The sequence below is a fragment of the Emydura macquarii genome, unplaced genomic scaffold, assembly GCF_026122565.2.
Source record: "Emydura macquarii macquarii isolate MOO-44397 ecotype Brisbane River unplaced genomic scaffold, CSIRO-AGI_Emac_v2 contig_2768, whole genome shotgun sequence".
Lineage (NCBI taxonomy): Eukaryota > Metazoa > Chordata > Testudines > Chelidae > Emydura > Emydura macquarii.
Genome location: NW_027132905.1, coordinates 2,408,548 through 2,429,655, shown reverse-complemented (window position 1 = coordinate 2,429,655; position 21,108 = coordinate 2,408,548). Strand labels below are relative to the sequence as shown.

Here is a 21,108-nt window from a genome sequence, read left to right as displayed (position 1 = left end):
GTCGTGGGGGATCTGAGTAATTTCCACATTCCTGGGGATTTTTTTCCTCTTCAGTGTTGCGGCTGGGCATGAGTGTATTTGCATTTGTGGTCATGTGTGCGTACACACAATTACAAAACACCCTGGCCCTGATCTTGCAAGCTGATCTGTGTGGGCAACATTAAGCCCTGGCTGGGACGATTTAGTTGGAGTTGGTCCTGCTTTGAGCAGGGGTTGGACTAGACACCTCCTGAGGTCCCTTCCAACCCTCATCTTCTATGATTCTATGATTTACTAGCACAGAGAGCCATTGGCTTCAATGTATGTATGTCAACGTTGGCCTCACAGACCTCTGTTGACTAGCGCTTTTATGCTAAGGACCCGTGTGCTCCATGACAAGATGAATCTAATTCTGTGGCCAGGTCCCTGGATTCTGCATCAGCATAGAAATGCTGCAGCAGCTCAGTTAGCATTAGAAGATGGGGGATTTTAAGGAATTAATCATGAAAAAGAATGATAGGATCAACACAGCGGCCCCCGCACTGTTTACTTTGATACCAAATGCCATTTATTTTACACTGTTCCCCCTCTTTCCATTTTCAAGACGCTGAAGGCTTTAGCAATGACAACTCATTACTGCCCCATGCAAGTGGGTCGGGGAGGAAGCAGAGGGGTTTGACAGCTGGGTGAGGGCAGTTTGGGACTATGGGATAAGCACAATTCCTTGGACGTTTCTACTTAAAACGGTCAGTCGTGAAATAGTTAACAATGTTATTTAAACTGTCAGCTTTCCGTTTCTGACTTGACACCCCACAGAGATGAACTGGGCTGGATCTCCCTGCGCACAGCAGTTACTGTGCGTTGTCTGCAGACCCATTTGACAGCACTGCTTCGGTTTACACTCCAGTTGCATTTTCAAGGTTTTCTTCACGGCCATGTGGCTAGAAACGTAGGGTGAAATCCTGGTGCCATAGAAATCAATGGGAGTCTTGCAAATATGGATTTGGTCCGCACTTTTTTTTATTTGTTTGTTTAATGGAAGCTGAGATTCTGGCAAAAGCTATGGAAAGAATAGAGTCCATGAGTGAGAAATCACATACTATACCACGTATAGTAAATACTCTGTGTGTGTGTATGTTTTCTTACCTTCTAAGAAAATGATTCAGTCAAGAAGCTTTTTATTTGGGCTTAATTTCTATTCAACTTTATAAAATATCACTGTAAAAATATAATCTTTCCAAAGTCATTTTAGACCATCCTTTTGAGAATTACATCCCTGCTACAGGAGTTTTTAGGGTGGTTTGGGGCGGAAAAAAAAACACCTATGGAAGAAACACCTTTATTAGTTAAATTCTATGTGTGCTTAGAGTCATTTCAATAGAGCACTATCACATTGCTACGAAAGCATCCTGGTTTCATCACCTGACAATTATATAAGCCTTTTCTATATCAGTTATTCCCAGATCTTTTTTTAAAAATGCACTCACATCCTCAGGACACAGTTAGATAACTACCAGAGACAGGTGCTAGAGATCTGGAGTTAAATTCTCATTGACTGTGGACTTATGCACTGTGGTGGGACTTGAACCCATGACTTTGGTGTCTAGATTTATGAGTGCAATCTACCCGGCATGCTGAAACCAAAGCAATGGCAGTAGCCTGAAATGATAGAAGTTAACTTTGCAAACAAAGGCCTGCAGGCAGAGCAACATAATCCAATAACCTCTTTCTCTGAACTGATCACACTGCCAGTTCTAATGAGCTCAGTCCCAAAAGCAGTATCTTGAGGGGTCAGAGCCATGCATGGAAGTCACAACTAGACTAGTTGATGCTAGAACTACTCCCAGATGTATCGCCTTCCAAAAGGCAATCCTTCTCGAAGTGATGTCAAACCTACGTAGCTCCTCCAATACTCAAGAGTGGAGCTGATCGAAACCTTTTAGACAAATCTGCTTTTTGATGAAAAGTGGGTTTTTGACAAAAAATGACAAATTTCAAGAGGGGAAGATTCTGTTTTCATCAGAATTTTTCAGTTTTTCATTAAAAAAAACCCTCTGAAAACCAAAATGTCAATGAAAACAAAGAATTTTCCCAACCTGTTCTGCTCAAGAGTGAAACAACAGTAGTTTGTCAATGAGATGTTATGTGCGGTTAGCCGCAGACAGTGGTGTAGACTGGATATTCCAGTCCCAGTTCTTACTGTGCCTACCCAAAGACAAATCCCAAACTGAGACAAAGCACCAGTGGAATGGAGCCAATTTACATCAGCTGAGACTCTGCTCCCAAATCCCTTTACACCAACCCCTTCTTCCTTCAACCAGTGAACTTCCTCATATTTGGAGACAACAACCGAAAGACAAGGTCTGATTCCTGCCTATTGAAATTAGATCAATCTCTGCAATAGCTGTCAAACATCATTAATCACCAGACAAAATCCTGGAGCTTTGAATCACTGTCTTTTTAAAAACGCCTCCAGATTTTTTTAGTGTCTGATGCAAGGTATAAAATGGTTTTTGTTTTTGTGTCTCCTACCCCAGCCTCTAGTTTAATTTCTAGCCCTGTGTCCTTCTCATTTTTCATCTGCTATAGATCTCCCTTTCATTGCCTCTTCCCCCCCTCCCTTTGTTACAATAGCTATTTTTCTGTGAATTCTTGTTAAAACAGCTGTTGTAGCTAATAAAAAAAAAAATCTCTCTCAAAGCAGATGCCCTGGCATTACTGCAGCTGTAATGTGCGAGATTTATAATTCCTCTCCAATTCAATATAGATTCAAGATAAAGCAACTCAAAACCCACTGGTAGCTCACAACTTTTTGCAGTTTCCTCTTTCGTCTTTCTCTGTTATACCATGCTTTTTTTTTTTTTTTATTTTGCTTGACTCAAATTCCTAAAAAGAATGTGAAGGAGCAAATGATGAAACCTCAGTTCATCCCAGCAAGGGGCACCACTATATGAGAAGAGCGAGCATTTACGTTTACGAAAGGATGTTGTCAGATGCTTTTTTTAAATCGTTTTAATTTATTTTTCCCTCTCCATTGTTTGTAACAACCTTTGCAGTCATTGTTAATTTTCTTCACTTATGCTTCATGGATCAGAAAAATTTAACATAGGTCCTTTTGTTCTCCTCCCTTGTACACCAGCTGCCTGGGTGCTCTGGGAGTAGAGTTTGGAGATCCAGCAGATACAAGATGCTGGTTTTGTGTCGGTGTCACTAAAACAGAAGTATTGTTTCCCTGTGTTTATTGGAAAGGCTGTTTTGTCTAGTGGTTAGAACAGGGAACCATCAATTTGGACTCCTAAATTCTAATCCCAACTCTACCACTGACTCACTATTCAATGTTGAGTAAGTCTGTTAGCCACTTTGTGCCTCAATTTCCCCACCTTTAAAATGGGAATAATAGTCACGTTTTGCTTTGGTGAAGTGTTTTGATGTCTCACAAAGAAAGGTGACATCATAGAAATAAACATTGATTAAACATTACTACTACTTTTTATTAAAAGGAGGGTGTACATTTCTCAGTGAAACACTGGTAGTTTGGTTTTTTTAAAAGAAGAGATTATTCCTATGACAGAGCATATTTTCCACCAGACTGTGGTGGAATTAAGCCCTCCGCACCAGTTGTCTCCCTGCAGTGCGGTTCCAGTGGAACAATGCAGCTGTGGAATCTCCCGCCTACTACTTCCCCGCAAAGATCCCAGAGCAAAGGGGCTTGATGCAGTCTCAGGTTGTATTAACATTTTGGCAGCTGCCCCATGCGGCTTTTGGGCGGCCTGACCTATCCCCTCCCCCTGTTTGGGCCACTGAATCCAGGTAGGGCTTTGATTTACTCTCCATGGTACAGTGCCATGCATGCAGCCTCCAGACAGGCAGTGGGAGTTCCAGGAGTGGAGAGACCCTCCATGTAAGCTCTTTGGGGCAGGGTCTGTCTTTTTGTTCTGTGTGTGTACAGCACCTAGCACATGAGGTCTTGGTCCACAACTGGGGCACCTTAGCATTCCAGTAATGCAAATAATTGATCAGGATCAGGAGAGGATAATCCCCCACTGAAGTCACTATATTGATGTCATGATGTCATCACCACCTCATGATCACGTGTCCTGGGATGAGTCCACTGGGTAAGAGCTGCCAGGTGAGATTTAATTTAATCAGACATCATCTTGGAAGTGGACTTACACCTTTTTTCAGGTTACCATATAATTTTCAATGACAAGCCCCAGAAAAAGTACAAGGAGCTCCCAATGCATTGTGGAAAGAAGCCCCGGCTTGAGCGCTTCTGGTGTCCTAAGGTACATGGTGGATTCGCCGTCACTTGAAGTCTTTAAATCAGGATTGGATGTCTTTGTATACAATGGGCTTTAGCTCACCCAGAAGTTCTGGGTTTGATGCAGGAGTCACTGGATGGAATTCTATCGCCTGTGCTATGCAGGAGGTCAGACTAAATGATCATAAGGGTCTCTGCTGCCCTTCACACTAGGAGACTGTGCATGGATTGCAATGACTTCTATGAGCTCAGAGATAGGAAGCTTTTTAGAGAGGTAGCAATGGGGTTTGGAAGTTGTTCCTATTACTTAGAGGAATTAAGTCATTTTCATTTTCTTGACGTTTTATCTCCAGTGTTTCAGATCCCTGAATACCAATTAGATTTAGTGCCAAACATTTCCTAAACCTAAAATAGAAATACCTTCTCCCTTAAATTACAACAAATCTTGTGTTTTCTAAATTATCTGTAATTCACAAACACCCATAACAGGAATTTTTTCATCATTATAAGATTGTAAGTTTATACGTATTTGTCTCGACCTACACACTTTACTTTTTGGCATTTAATAATTTCTTCTGAAATTACATTAACTTGTGTACCTCTATCATTACATAGGAAATAAATGTTCCACTAGTAGATAGTGTAACTGTCTGGACCTCCTGGTAGTTCACAGAATGACTCTATTTCAAAATACCCAGAAACAAATTTTCTTCATCTGTAACACCAGCTCAGTATTCCTTATCTGGTATCTTCTCTAAGAATTTTGAACTAAATGCGTATTTCTAAGTTTTGCCAGACTTCTCTTTTTACAAACTTTTGCAAAATGATTCGACTTCCTGCACATATGACATTGTCTAGGCTGGTGCCTCCTTCTATATCTAGAACATTCTTTCATACACTCATATGTTTTACATTTAATACTTTCACTATGTTTTCCTTCATAGACTTGTTGTGGTTTTTCTTCTCACTTTTTCTTATTAAGTCTATATTCTCATTAGTTTGTTTGGTTGCTTCCTAAAATGTGCAATCGTTGTTGATTAAGTTCAACAGTTCAGCAAATTTTCACTAGTTTTTACAGATCTAGATTTGGCTCTTCTAAAAGTCTTTTTCTTACACTGATATATTTTATACCCATCACAAGTTGGTCTCTTATCATTGACTCAAATTCTGGAAATTGCGTGTCTGACTTCTTATCTTTAGATCTGTTTAAAATGACTCAAAAGTTTCTTCCTCTATTTGATTTCCTTCAGTGAAACTCAAATATTTCAAATGTTTCATTTCTTTTTGGTAAACAGTATTGCTCAATTTTTTTTAAGATAAACTCATAGTTCACTGACATTTAGCTCAAATGAATTATACAACACAATTGCTTCAGCTCCTGCAATATTAAAAAAGATGGCAATCTTTTATTCATCTTCCTTCTGAGTAGGTCCTGATGACCTCAGAAATAAATCAAATCCGGTTTAAACCTTTTACAATTTTCTGCAGCATTTCTCGACACTTTTAGAAATGTGGAAACTCTTAATTGGTGAGCTTATTTCATTCAAATTTGGTTTTTGCCCCTGAGTAACTTTTACTTCAGGTTTTTATTTGTTTTTTTTTTTAACTTTTTCCAATTCTTTTCATCCTTTCTCCCACTCCTGGTACCATGTGATGTTTTATATCCATGTAATTCAATAGTCTTCACTGCTTGTAACTTAACAACTGTCTTCATTTGATGCAAAGCATCTTAACTCAAGACAATCTGTCCTAAAACCAGCTGCCAGGAGGTGCTCAGGAGGTGAGTGCCTCCGCCACATGGTCATATACTTTAAAAGCATGTGCTGTAAAAGCCATTGCCAAAAATGGAAGATTTTGTCTCTCTCCATATGAAACAGTCTTTTTTTTTTTTCCTTAGGGGGATCAAAATTTAGGGAAACGAGTGTTTGGAGAAGGTGATCAGTCGCAGACCTGGGTACAAATGCATCTTCCTAACAGTCTCCAGATGCAGCACTACAGGTCACTGGGGGAAATAATCTCTAAGATGTCCAAAGGGGCCCGCACCACCATTCAAAATTTTTTCTGGGCCTGCAAATGAAAAAAAAGGGTTGAAAACCACCACTCTGCAAGCTTGTGCCACCTCCCTGTTGTTACAAGAGAGCTCCACGAAAGCGATGTCCGTACAGCTGTAAATCATGGGCGTGCCGGTTGAGGGCATAGAATGTCAGGCCAATAGAAGTGGTTGGTTTTGTGCACTGCCAAAGACTCCCTGTGTGCAGCGTGTAGCAACGGAGGCAGCTTCAGTAATCTGTTTGCCACTCAAGGGGTCCCCGCCCACTTAACGTTTCCAGTAAAGCGCTTTAGGGCGCAGCCCATCCGATTCGCATGCACCTCACCACTCAGGAGACACAGGTTGCCTTCCAAACGCAGTCTCTAGCTCTTTCAACCGGCTGTGAAAGCAGCTGGCTGGGCCCTTGTAGAGTGGACATACCTGATGTGACTCCACAGGGGCCAGGGTGACCAGATGCCCCAATTTTATAGGGACAGTCCCGCTATTTGGAGCTTTTTCTCATATGGGTGCCTATTACGCCCCACCCCCTGTCCTGATTTTTCACACTTGCTATCTGCGCACCCGAACAGGGGCCCCACAGGTTGAGCAAGGGACAGGAAGGGAATCTTCTGCTGTGAGAAAAATAGCGCAAGCAATGCTGAGTTTGAATGGAAAGCAGTCCATAAAAGGAGGTGGGAATCTTTGAAGCTTCAGGAGTGCTGTTGAGAGATCCCTGGGGAAACCAATTTATTAATAATTATGGTCACCATATTTTTCTTTCAAGAAATAACAAACACACTTTCTCCCCTAGGGAGGTCTTCTCTGCTCCTTTCTTCCTCCCTGCTAATTCCCGGTATCATTCCATGTTGCTATTAATCAGCGTTGCTCTGCCTTTTATTTATTCCGATGGCTGGTGTTTCCAGCACAGCAAACTGGCTGTTGCAAGTGGCAAAATTTGTTACATGATGCACAAATTGCACCTACAGGGAACAGAATTGACTTTTTACTGCCTTAAAAAGGAAAACTTTCCATGGAAGGTTGCCTGGGTTGGTGAGTTCAAAATGCACAGCTATACAATCTTAATTCCGGGATTTGGCAGTTGGATACAGAATGATTTATTGTCATCCTAATTTGATTATTTGTCTCTTGCCTGGAGGGTGCCAGGGAATGATGTATTCAAAGGCAGTCAGGATGCACACATAAATTCATGACAGAGATTCATTACTCTCATTGAGTACACAGTTACCGTATCAAGTTGTTTTGACTCATCTTTCTAACAATATTTCAGACAGATTACACTGCCTCAGTCACTCACTCCCTCTCCCTTTGGGCCGTGTGGGGGCTGAGGATTGGGAAAACAGTCCACGTTAATCCCCGCTAAATGCACTGGGGTCCGTGTAATGTGACCTGGCACCTGAGCACCTCTGCTTCGAAGAGCAGGAAAGACTGAACGTTAGCGAGTTAAGACCTGCTTCCTTGGCTGCGGGGAAAGAACTTTCTGGAGGTCTTTGAATCTTGCATGCTGGATGAAAAATCAGATTGCTGGCTCGGCGTTGGGCTGGTGCGAGTACTGTTGTGCCTCTGAGGGGAGATGGCAGGGGCCCAAGGCAACGCTTGGAGTTTGATAAATAGTTGCCTTTTCCCCCCTTTAGACAGCCCAACAGCAGAGCAAAATCACTCTCTCTCACTCATTCTCTGTCAGAGAAACATGCACGCCTGTTACAGATTTAAAACCTTACATCCCAGAGCTGACATCTTTTTCTAATTTCCATTGAATTAAGCATACAGTTCCCAGCTTTTCCACTGTGCATAGCAGGGCAAAGCAGATTGAAACCTTCAGGAAAATGTCACCTCTTCTTTTGCTTTTTAACATCATGGATAAAATGATGATGGATCCAGAGGGAGGTGTCTTCCCAAACTTCGCAGCTTGAACGATTGTAAGCACTGTCATTTTGAAGTGCAGTAGATAAACATATTGCATCAGTTCCAGCCAGGAGATCTGAAAGAATCAAACAAGTTTATTAAAAAAATAAACCTAGTTCTGAACAAACTTCACTGTCCAATTAACCTTGATTTTCAGCCCCATTGTTAGGAGGTTATTTTTTACCAACTGTGTATAAACATACAAAGCGTACTTACATTTTAATCTGTTCAGCATTGTTTTGCTGAGGAGCAAGTACCTGCAAATTGCAAATGGCTCTGATCATCCTGTGGTTAGTCCAACAATTTGTGCTTCACATTGCTCTGGTGATTTTGATGTCTTTGATGTCCCTTTGCCATTTAAACGCATAGTCAATCAGATGTCAATGCTTTGATCTCAGATGCACCCAAGAAGTTTTTTATTTGTCTGCTTTCCTGTTGGTAATCTCGAGCGTGTGCCCAGCACATTTACTAAGGAGACCATTGCTTTTCATGTTTCGTACTCCATTATTCTTTATTGCACCTCTCCAAGACTCACTGTTTGAACAGATTAAACCAATGCTGAACAGATTAAACTGAAATTGAACAAAGACATCCATTTCATTAGGGAAACCTGGAGGAAACAATTGATCGCATTACAACATTATCCAATAACACAATCACAAAGTGGAATATACTCAAATTGGCCATCTTTCAAGCCTCAGAAGAAACTCTAGGTAAAACTCAAAGATGCCACCAGGATTGGTTTGATGAAAACAATGATGAAATCAAAGATCCTCAAGGAGTAGAATGGTGCATTTATGTCTTGTCAAAATGACAAAAAAGCAACATAAAACAAAGACAAGATCAAGTACCTACAAGCAACAACCCAAAGATGGCTTTATGTTCTACGTGATTACTGGTGGGAAAAGAAAGCAGAAGATATACAGCATTACACCAACACTAAGAACACAAAGTTGTTTTATGACTCCCTGAAGGCTATCTATGGTCCATCGAAATTGGGACCAGCTCAGTTAAAGAGTTCAGAGGACTCTACATTAATTAAGGACAACAGAGGAATCTCTGAGAGAGCAGCAATTTACTGAAACTACTCAACCATCTTTCCACTGTCAACTCACTGGTGCTAGAGAAACTGATCCGGCACCCTGGAATTGCCCAGTTACCAACCACAGAGGAAGTGTAAAAAGCTATTAAATAAATGAAGTCAGGTAAATCACCAAGGAAAGAGAGTATACCAGCTGAAATCCATAAACTTGTAGGCATTAAAAAGGTCAACTAGCTACATGAAATTATTAAGGATATCTGGGAAACTAAGAAAATTCCTCAGGATTTCAAAGCTGCAATCATAGTTACACTATACAAAAACAAAGGCAACAAATCTGACTGTGACAACTACTGGTGTATGTCCCTGCTATCTATAGGTGGCAAAATCCTTGTCCGTATTTTACTCAATCAGCTGCTTGAAACAATATCAGACAACCTTCTACCAGAGACCCAGTGTGGTTTTAGATCAGATAAGAGAACCACAGATATGATGTTGGTTGTGAGGCAGATTCAGGAAAAATGCAGTGAACAAAACATGGAACTGTATGCTGTCTTCATCGGTATAAAAAAAAAAAAGCGTTTCATACAGCCAGCAGAAATTCCCTCTGGGAAAATTCTAGCAAAGATTGGTCGCCTAACCAAGTCTCTGCCCAACTTAGAGGTGAAGCCCCTTTTGCAAATTCTTGTGTCACGGTGAAAGTGGCTGACAGCTTTTCTTTGACAAAATTTCAGAGGCAACTAAAGAATTTGGACTCACAATAAGCCTGAAAAAAACAGAAGTCCTCTTCCAACCAGCCCCATCAACCACTACCACTGAGCCAAACATCATCATCAATGGTAGAGAACTGAAGAGCGTCAATCACTTTACATATCTTGGCAGCAGCATGTCCAGTGATGCCTCTCTGGATCAAGAAATATCAAACAGAATATGAAAGGCAAGCCAGGCTTTTGGAGGACTTTACCACAGCATACTCAGCCGCCACACCTTTGAACTGTCAACAACACTTACATACAATGCAGCAGTGACAGCATCCCTTTTATAGGAGTGTGAAACATGGACTACAAACATCAAGCAACTTGGGAAATTTCACCTGCTGTCTCTGCTCTGTTCTGAAGGTCCACTGTCGTAGCCCATCCTTGTAAGAGCAAAACCAACCAGCACAAGGCAATGATGGTCAAAGCTCAGCTTAGATGGACAGGTCATGGTATCAGAATGGGTGACTCCTGAACAAATTTTTCTATGACGAGCTGGAATTTGGAAAGTGCAGGTCAATAAAAATGTTTCAAAGACTCCCATGAGCAGAATCTCTTCTCATGCAACAGGAATATTCAAAACTTTGAAGCCATAGCCAGGACCAGACCTGAATGGAGAGCAACTATCAGTAAAGGTTGTAATCGCTTGGAGGAAGACAGACCCCAAAGAAACTGATTGAAAAATAGACCAAGCATCATGCGAAATCTTCAGTGGGAACCTGCTCTCTCCTGGGTGACATCTGTTCATGATGTCATGTTTGGATCGGATTATACAGCCACATGAGACCACACATGGTGCCATGACATCATCATTTGATGCAAACAGACCTCAATATACTCCCCCTTCTTCTGAAAGCTTCTGCGAGTTATCACCTCTTCTTAGCCCATAAGTCTCATCTACCAGGAAGGACCAACATTACATCTTTGTTCAGACCGTTACCTGCCATTTACCCAGCCATCTCTTTCCTACATTCACCCAATCATTCCTCCATTCTCCCCTCCACTTCCTCTCTCCTGCCTTAACAGCATTGTTGTTGTTGTGATTTCTTTACATAGTATCACAAACTTGCATAGTGCTCAGTAGACTAAGATGAAGGTCCTTCCCCCGCAAAGCTAACAACCTAGGTTGAGACAAGAAAGACAACATGGCAAACGCTGGATGGGGCTAAAGGAGAAACCAAGCAGGACAAGGAGATCATGCAGTGCTCTTGCTTAAAGGGAAGATCCTCTGGTGGTGTAAATTATCACAGCTCCATAGGTGGGAGCTCCATCTCAGGATCTGACCCTAGACAAAGTGTGTGAGAGTGTGTGTCTGTGTTTGTGTGAAAGAGAAACTTTAAAATAACCTTCTAGAATCCAACAAGTCACAATAACAATCACATGAGGACGCTTCTCCATCTAAGTATTTTTCCTTTTGTTTTTGCTTTGCACCTGTGCTGTCTTCCTTTCCTTGCAATAAAGTTGTTGTCCATATAAAGGGACTGGCTCTCTCTCTTTCCATAACTCCTGAACACAGGAGGCTGTGGAGTGGATCGGTGTTACGCAAGGTGAACCTTCTCCCTGCTGAAGCAACTGATCAGCAGAGGCAGGCTCTGTCCCATTACGTCAGCTACCTGCTAGCAGCCACTTCAGCAGTGAAGTGTTTATCAAGAAAAGGCAAGAAACCCAGAAATCAAATTTTGCAAGATCGAGCAGCTACAAGATGTAGCTGATCAGCTGAGGGAAGGTGGGATTTGTATCATAATGGCAGGCAGCTGCTGCCTGGTCCCTAATAAGAAAAAACCTGCATTCATCTCACTGTTGTGGGGACACTGAGGCCTTGAACTCAGACCCTAAAAGTCAGGATATCCTACTTAAAGAGAGTTCTACAGGATCTGCTTGGTGCCTTCTGGGACAATGCAGGCTAATGGTGACTTTCCCAAATGCATCAAGTCTTGTAATTGATTTTTTTTTAAAGGAAGTATAAGAAACAAAAGCAAAGCAAATAGATTCTGTAGGGGCCATTTGGAGCATCAAACCTTATACCCTACATCTAACCGTGTCTAGTCTCCCTTGATGCCATCTGATTGTTTCTTGAAAGGCTCAGGTGCTTTAGCTTCAATAACCTTGCCTAGTAGGTCAATGCATGCATTATGATGCCCCGCTTGGGAAAGTACTTCCTGACATCTGTTCTGAATTTGATTCTCCTCAATTTCCATTTTATAGCTCCTAGTTCTCTTCCCTCGGCAGAGCTGAGCGTAGTAATTCAAGATGACATTGTCTATATCACTTAAGATTTTATTCACTTCACTTAAATTTTCTCGTAACCAGCTACCCACCCCCGGCTATCTTCATTATTATATAATATTTTACTGCTGGGTTAAACTTCATTGTCCTTCTCTTCCACTTTCAGAGATTTTTTTTAATGGGGCAATCAGCGTTTATCACACTATGCAAATAGTGTCTGGATGGAGAACTTGATCACCTAGCTATGCTTTTTCCATTACAGATCAATCCTGAAGAAGACTTAATGGTTGAACCAGTGCCACTAACCTACAAGCCTGTATTCAAAGAGTTGGAAGAGCAGTAGACATCTCCTGCAATTTCACTTTCAAACGGATAAATGCTGCACAAGATATTTGCAAACACTTGTTCAAAGAAAAGTCACAAATTCGCTTGGAAATTCACTTCGAACCAGGTTCAAATTTCTGGAATCTAAGTTTCAGGGTCTGGTATTGGATTATTTCTATTAAAAATTTGCGAGCCTACTGACAAGCACAGTTTGAAAGACTTTAAAGTTTTCATGCACGGAGGGGAGGGATTGGAAAATGGCTGGAGGACCAGGATTGTAAGAATTAAGGCTGACATTTTCTAGGATGCCCTAGAGATTTGAAGATGGATTTCCAAACCTTTAGGCAGCTTTTGAAAATATTAGCCTAAAAGATGGAATGGTAAGTTCTGTCGGACAACGATAAGGGCCGCAGGAACAGGACGACTCAGAGGCGGAGTGCGTAGTGACAGCAACTTTCTTCGAAGCAGGGTGTCCACCCGTTCCACCTCCCAGTGCTGGGGAGTGAGTCCTGAGTCTAGGCAAGGTGTGTACATATACATCCGTTTACATGCATCTTGGCCTGCTCTGAGGAAGGTAGTGTGCCCTTGTATTTTTACCTTATAAGGTCTTGTCCCGTGTATACACCTAGACCGCCCCTAATATTATTTACCTTTTTATGATGACGCTCTGGGCTTGGGTTCCCTTCCACGGTATGTTTGTGGCTAGGGCACTTCCCTTGGACAATAGCAGGACCGTTGCCTGTGGCTGGATATTGATACATCCACTACCCCTGTTGCTGGCCTACAAGTTCAACATGGCAAGAGCTACCGTTTTCATGGGGAGACGTTCCAGCATTCTGGCTAACTGGCTTTGCCTATTCTGGAATCAGTCTGATTCATTCCAGGTAAGGCAGCATCTCTGAATGCAGATCAGGCAGGCTAGACAAAGATTATTAACAATTCCGGTCTGAAGGACTGCAGCAAGTGGCTTTTTTAATTAAAATAGCAAGGTTAGTTGGATGACTTACATGTAGAAAACGTCCCATTTCCTTGTACCCAGACTATGCTACATTGTTAGTTTTGCACAAACACTCCTGGCTGCTTTAAAAAAAATAGCAATAAGCTAAATCAGCCCGAAATGTCATCCTGCAAAGTGTGTGGGTTCATTTGGGGGGGCCACGGGCTTTTTTTTGTTTTTGTTTTTATTGTGGTTGCAAGGGCAGAGTCCGTGCTGCTTATGAAAAGGTCCTTGTGAGCTAGTGGATAGTGCACTGGACTGGGATTCAGGAGACCTGGATTCTAGTCCCAGCTCTGCCACTGGCCTTTTATTTGACCTTGGGCAAGTAACTTCCTGCCTCTGTGCCTCCATTTACCCTCCCACTCTTTTTCTGTCTTGTCTCTTCAGATTGTAAACACTTTGGAGTAGGGACTGTCTCTTCCTATGTGTGGGCCGAGCCTCCAGCACAATGGAGTCCCACTCTTGGTTGAATGCTACCATAAAGAAATGAATAATAATACCAGCTCCTCGCTTATTTTAGACTCACCAAGTCACATTGCAACTCACAGCGAGGACTTCTCCTGCCAGTCTGATTATTTACATGCCTGCTGCACAGCTCACGAGAATAGTGGGAGGAATATTTTGGGATACTGGTTATTAATTGGGAAACCACTAGTGGCACTTGTTCACAAGAAGAGCAAATCCCTGGGCTGTGTTAGTACAATTGCTTGCAACACATGGAACACATGAAGTGCTCTCCCATTCCTTCCTTTAGCATTCTATCTTTTATTTACCCTCTGAAAAGCAGTCATCACTTCTCCCTTCGAGTCCGTGCCTGAGCTTAGACGGAAGCAATCAGTGCCTGCCACAGGAAATTAGCTAGTTAATTGAAGGGCAGGGAGAGGTTCAAGTGTTACACTCTGGAAAACTCTTCCAATAGACTTGGTGCTTTTATACCCAGCAATGTTTGGGATATTCCCTGCCTCTCCTCTCTCTTGCGGTCAGACCATGGAAATTAGAGTCACTTGAGCCCTCTTTAAAGAGACAAACTTCCTTAAAGACAGATACTGTAGACTTGTTTCCTAGATAGTTTGGCTCCTGAAGGGGAAATTAAACTTATTCCAAGCAACCATTAATTTTCAATAAACAAAGTCTGCGTTTGTTCAGAGAAAACTTAGACAGCCTTTGACATTGACTTTTGGGATTTATTTTACTACAATAAACAAAACTAATCCAGGCAGATCAGTAGAAAAATCTCGTGGTAATCATGTGAATTGAGTTAAAACCAATTTCACCACACCCCATTTTAGCATTGCTTCCCAGACAACTGGCACAGACTCAATTGTTTTCACACAGTCAGCCCACTTTGGAGCTTCTCGGTTGTTTTCTGTGGAAGGGTTAGAAAGGGATGGGCAGACACCAGTGGTTTCAGAGCACGTAACTTTTAAAACAGTGTATTTATTTCTACTTGCTCCCTGGGCTATTCATGCATTTGCATTTTCACAGCACCATGTGTTGATCATAATCAGTTCTAAGCTTCCAAGGAGCCCAGCTAGAATGACAGGGCAGCATATGCCAGCAAATACCATGATATTGAACAGTGGAGCATTTTTCTCCTGACAAGTGACCCAATTCCTGTGCTAGGCTGCCTTGTCTTTCATCAGAAAAACTATCAATTTGGCTCACATGGGATGTGAGCTGAACTTCAACCAGTGCTAGAGGGAAAAACGTCACAAAGAAAATCCCTTTGTTCCACTGTAACATTTGTGCAATGGGGTGTACTGGCCCTTGAAGAGTGAAAGGGACCAGAAGACCCCAGTCCAGGGAGCTGGAATGAACAAAGGCCCAGGGAATGGCCCGGTAGCAGAAGAGAGAAAACAGTCCCGGGAATTAGGAGTTGGATGGGAGAAAACCCCAAAACACTGTTCCTGTAAGGACCCCAGATCAGGAGCTCCCCTCTCTTCCAGCCAATGCGGGGGAGCTCTCTAGAGGAGGGTGCTATGTAGATTGCCTTCTCCCTCAAAACAGATGAGACATCGTCAAGAGAAAGAGGCCAGAGCCAGGATAGTAAATTGCAAGGGAAGAGAGCTATGAGAGATGATCAGAATGAGCTGTGGCAGGGGACAAGCTCTGTGTGGATGGCAGAAGAGCCCAAGATAAGTATGAACCGTTGGGTTGCAGTGATGGACTTCACTGGTGGGGCTCTTTGGAACCATTCGTGGGCATGACACGAACTCGAAGCGTAGGGCGATCGGAGCCTCCACCTGCGGTATCAGACTCTAGTCCTGCCACTCGCTCTGTGCAGAAGCAGGGGTCTACCAGTCCAAAGACAGTGGCACGAATGGGGCCATAGCTTGTAAGCTCTCTGGAAAAGCCCAACTTTTGGCTCTTTTCAGTGGTTAAATAGATTTTAGTTCCAATGAAAGACTTCTGATATGATTTATTTCAGCGATCAGATCTGAATGATGATGTGATCTTGCAGGGAGGAAAAGGCTTCAACGTAAATATGTAATGCAAAGCAGTGACTTGCAGCAAGAAACTGACCGGTGTGAAATCCAGAGATGGCCATGTGACCTAGGAGCTGTCTGGAGTGCTGAAAAGTGATGAGGGCAGGGGGGTGGGGGGGAAGGCCTTATTATTAAATTTTTATAGTATGGAGCAATGACTTGTTGGCCAATCAGGAATGACACTAGCAGAGCTCAAAGAGTTCAGTCCTTCCAAGAGGGGCGCTTTTCTCAGACATAACAAGGACGTTCTTTCCTCACTTTGTAGATTTTGGGGCCAGATCCTACGCTGGTGTTAATGAGTCCATTTACTTCAATGGAGCTACACTGATTTACACCAATGGGGACCTGAGCTTTTTGCATTTTCTTGTGTGTGATTTAACAGAAGAGGAATAGTACTGATTACTTTACAGTACTCAGCTGCCATGCACACATTCTCTTGCACACTTTGTATCACATGTATGAATCACCACTATCCAACTAATGAGAATGTAAAATAATTCTTCTACCTGATGGGCACAAATAGCCATGACAGCTAAAATCTGTTCTCATTTACACCTGAATAACTCCATTGACTTCACAGGGGTGCAATAAGAATAGACAACTTGATGCATTGGAGTTAGATTTTATTCTAAAATGAGGAATGTTCATTTCCAGAGTGTTTACCAACTGACAGATTTCATTTTCATCAAGATTTCTGAGATGATTTAGTCATTTGGAAAGCAAGACACTCATGTACCAAATATTGATCAACGTACAGCATGGGACAAATTTTGCTCTCTGTTAAAACCGGTGTAACTCGACTGAGATCAATTTATGAGGCAAACATTTAATTTAGCAAGCAGGTTACTGTTCCTGAATCTAAATATATTGCAGAGCAACTAGTATTTTGTTTTAATTAACTCAAACTTTGTCACTGTCATATCTTTATATAAAGAAGATGTTCTGCCAAGGGCAGAACTTAATCCTTTGTATGTACCTGCAAGATGGCGTGTTGTGTCATAACCACTTTAAAAGGGCCAAAGAATGTGTATATTGTTATAAGAGTGCATATGGAAACACAAGCCAATTAATAGTACTGTAGTCTTCGGTCAGAGATAATGTAGCTTTGTAACCCAGGTCCTCAGACAGAAAGTGCCATGCACATCTTTCTCTATTGTTGAACAATTTTAGTAACTATGCATTATTCAGCAAGGGATTGGGTGGTGATAAAGCGCATACATTTAGCCCAAAAGACCAAAGAAAAGTGAATTCCTGGGTTTGTATCCCTTTAATATACAAAGGGATAACTGGAAATATTGCATGTTGTGTTGTTGTAGGCATGTTGGTCCCAGGATACTAGAGAGACAAGGTGGGTGAGGTCCAAGAAAAGCTATTGCCTCTCTACTGCCTTGTCTCTCTAATAGAAACATTAGCATTTCTAAAAAAAAAAATAAGGCAGTGACAAATTCTGAGAGCGGATTAAAATGAAAGTACAAGCTGTCTTACTTCATATTTAGATTTAGGAGCAGTAACCTGCTCTCTAAATTAAATGTTTTCCTTGGTAATTTGGCTGCAACATAATGAAAATGAAGTCTGCTGGAAGGTGCCACCTAGTGGATTATACAATTAATTTAAGTTTAAATCTTTGGGGGGGAAGGGGTTGTGAAGAAAACTGGGGTTGTTTTTTTTTAATGTTTTTTTAATAGATTTTTGTGTCGTAGTAGGAAATAAAAATGTAGCAGCAGAAACTTTAGTTGCAAGAGACCTGATATTTACGTTAGCTGTAACCCCAGCAGGACACTGTATTGCCACAGATCTGATATTTGCATTAGCCTAGCTATACTGCTGTTATGCTTGCAGTGCATCTTCATAATTATCTGGGTTGTTTGCTCTTAATTTAAGAAATGAATCAACTGGCTGTCTTTGGAAAGCTCAGTTACTTTTTTTAGAATGCTGTTTTATGATTATAAATCACTTAGATTATGGTACAGTAGAATTCACTTAATTGGTACCGGGATAAAGAGCATTCTTTCTTAATTGGAACTATTGCCAGAGAACTGATTCCAGGCAATCCTGCATGTCAATAACATCAGCCAATAGATTAATGGCACAGTAAATTGTGGATGTCTGTTTAAATGGCACACATAGTGTTTCCTCTAAACCTGTTTACAGTAAGTTGATATTAACTGTGATTCTGTTTGGTGGGTGAGCCTTATTCAGTTGGGGTCAATTCATTCCAATGCAGAAAGCCCAGCAGAGGGTCCTAAGCACCATTTAAGTTCTAGGGATGATTCTCATCTTTGTTTCCCCCCACTGCTCTAATATTGCTGCCAGACAAGTACATCTTAAACACTTTAATGTGCTTCATGCTTTGTAAATTGCTGATTTTTAAGGACATGCTTTACCAGGCAGTGAATGTGTATTTACAGTGTGTCCCTGTGAGTTTCCACTATTTGGGACCATCACCTAATTGGCATGTTTACTTCCGCCAGGGTACTAATTTAAAGGGTTCTAGCCTACCTTTCATAAGCAACGAACATATCATCTTCCCCCACTACTTCACATTGGATCTAGCTGCTTTTGGCTACACCACTATAGTTAAAGTCAAATAGCCATTTCTACTATGTTCCCTGTCTTCACAGTTTACAGTTTAACCATACACATTTGCTCTGTGCTGAAATTTGGTGTAGGATGTCACCCTGCAGTGCATAGATTTTTTTTCTCATTATCCTTAGTAATTTGAATCTCCTTCAGAGTTAAAAACCAATGCTGCAAGGCGGTCAGCTGTATTGCCATTGAATATTAAAATTGATGTAAATTAGGGGCCATCTAAGAACCTCACATTGACACCATGCTACATATCATGGCCATTCAGGATTTAATGGCAACAGCAGGCAAAGAACTTAGATCTCACTGTATCAAAAAGCACAGATCTGTATGCTCTTAGCTAAAGAAACTCCATTAGCTGCTGTTTTTAATGTAAGTCTTATGACATGCAGCTAAGCAGGTCTGATTCCACCCAGTGACAGGAATTACATGGGTAATATTTTTTAGTGTAATAAGAAAACAATGTCTGATACTACAGTTGGTCCAGATACTGTCCTCTCTGTCCAAGCAGAACCAATTGAAGAAGCAGGGGTATAAAGCAGCTATAGTAACTTTTTTTAAGTGTTTTTTGAGTGTCCGTTTGTCTGCATTATCTACACACATGCAATTCCCACTGACTTCAAGAAGTGATGTGCACATGCAGCTGGGGAAGAGGGCAAGCAGGGCAGAATTTGGCCTTTAGATGCCAAGTGCTCTGCAGGTGGACAGGGAATATTATTGTGGTCAACTTTCTAAGGTACAAATTGTTACAACTGCTGAAGCAAAAACAAAACATGAACAATAACAAAAAAAGTTACATGTTCAGAAATGGATAAATTCATAGAAGCAAGCAGTTAAGGTTTTTACCTATACTTTAAATTCACCTTTGCTGTGTCTGAATATTACAGCACATACCAATAAAGTGTAAACTTTGAATTTCTTTGCTTTAGGGTTTGAACCCAGGATCCTAATTATTCTGTAAAACTATTTTGTCTTCAGAGTCACAGAAAAAAATTAAAGCTGCCTTCCCAAACTAGTCTTACATTATAACTTTTATGGTAATGCAGGTTATTTACATTTCCCAGTGGGTGTGGGAAAGAGAAGTATTAAACTCCTCAGTAGGCCTATAATTAGGGACTAGTCTATAAAGACAAAATAAGAATGTTCAGCTGTTAAAACTCTAGCAGGCATACACTGAATTTTAAAAAACCTGCTGCTGTTGGCAAACAAAATGAGTTTCTGCACCACAGGCACAATTAAATTAGTAATTGTGCAAGGAGCTAAAGGTGAAAAGACAGCACATCCAACTCTTTGCTCCATTGCACATCTCTGCCCTTTTTGTCTATTTAACTGCACTGTTGTACGTTTAACCCTTTACTTCTCTGCACGTGTCCACCAAAGTAAGCACAGTTCATTGCATCACTGTGCATCTACCTCTGTTTTGTAGCACCTTTGTCCATTTGGACCTGATCTTCGGAGGTGCTGAACACTGCGTCTCCCCCTGATGGCAATTCGAGTTGGTTTGGGGGGGGATCAGCATTTTTGAAGATCAGGCTATTGACTCTTTCGTTTATTGGACCTTTACACTACTGCAGGTTTATGACTCTTGCACCCCAATCTTTTGGACTAGATCACATCTTGCACCTCTAACCCTTTGCACTGTTAAAGCTGTTGCACCTCTAAACCCGTGCTCTGGTGCACCCCAGCCCCTTGCATTATTGCACTCCTTGCAGACGGCATCCCTTGCACCCTCGCTCTTCGCACTGTGGCACCCCTTGCACCGCTCACCGTCTGCTCTATTGCACGCTAGCCCTTTGCACTATTGCGCTTCCTAGACTCCTAATACTTTGCTCCATTGCGCCCCTTGCACCCTCAGCCTTTGCAGCTCGCTCAGCTCCTGGTGGGTGGGCGGGGGTGGGGGAGTGCAGGGCACGATTGCACCAATTAACTCCTGCCCCTTCCCCCCCGCATATTTTTTTTGCCCCTACTTCGCTGTTATCTCCAGAGCAGCCCCGCCGCTGGCTGGGGTCGGTCGGTACCATTCGCGCACGCCGGGGGGAGGAAGGCGGGGGAAACGTGGAAGCGGCCAACTGAGCTCGGGCCGCGGTGGGTGTGGCCGGCAGAGGGGCGGGGCGCTGCCGGTTCCCCCCCCTCCTCGCTGTGGGAGTGGTAGCGCTCGCCCGGCCCCCCGCAGCGGAAGTGCCGGAGTTGCTGCTCGCTCGCTGGCTCGCGCGGCTCCGGCTCTCCTCAGCGCTGGCGCGCGGGGAAAGTTGGGCGGCGGGTCGGGCTCGGCGGCGGCGGCGGCTCCGATGCGGCGGAAGCAGAAGCGGCTGCTGCAGGCGGTGGGGCTGGCGCTGGCCGCCCTCGTCTTCCTGCCCAACGTGGGGCTCTGGTCCCTCTACCGCGAGCGGCAGCTGGAGGGCGGCGCGGAGGGGGCGGCCGGGGCCGCGGCGGCAGCCGGCGGGGAAGCGCAGGTGAGCGGCAGCCCCCGGATCGGGGGGGGGGGCTTCCTCCGTAGGGACTG

The 21,108-nt window shown here is 42.7% G+C and overlaps 1 protein-coding gene across 1 annotated transcript in view; it reads left to right on the top strand.

Annotated features, from left to right (window-relative positions):
* Nucleotides 1-20,801: 20,801 nt before the first annotated feature.
* The window catches only part of GALNT10 (polypeptide N-acetylgalactosaminyltransferase 10), a 128,798-nt gene continuing 128,491 nt past the window's right edge, over nucleotides 20,802-21,108 (top strand). The window contains exon 1 of the mRNA XM_067566385.1: nucleotides 20,802-21,058. Within this exon, the coding sequence (XP_067422486.1) occupies nucleotides 20,894-21,058 (165 nt within the window). The 5' untranslated portion in view covers nucleotides 20,802-20,893. The remainder of the gene's footprint in view (nucleotides 21,059-21,108) is intronic.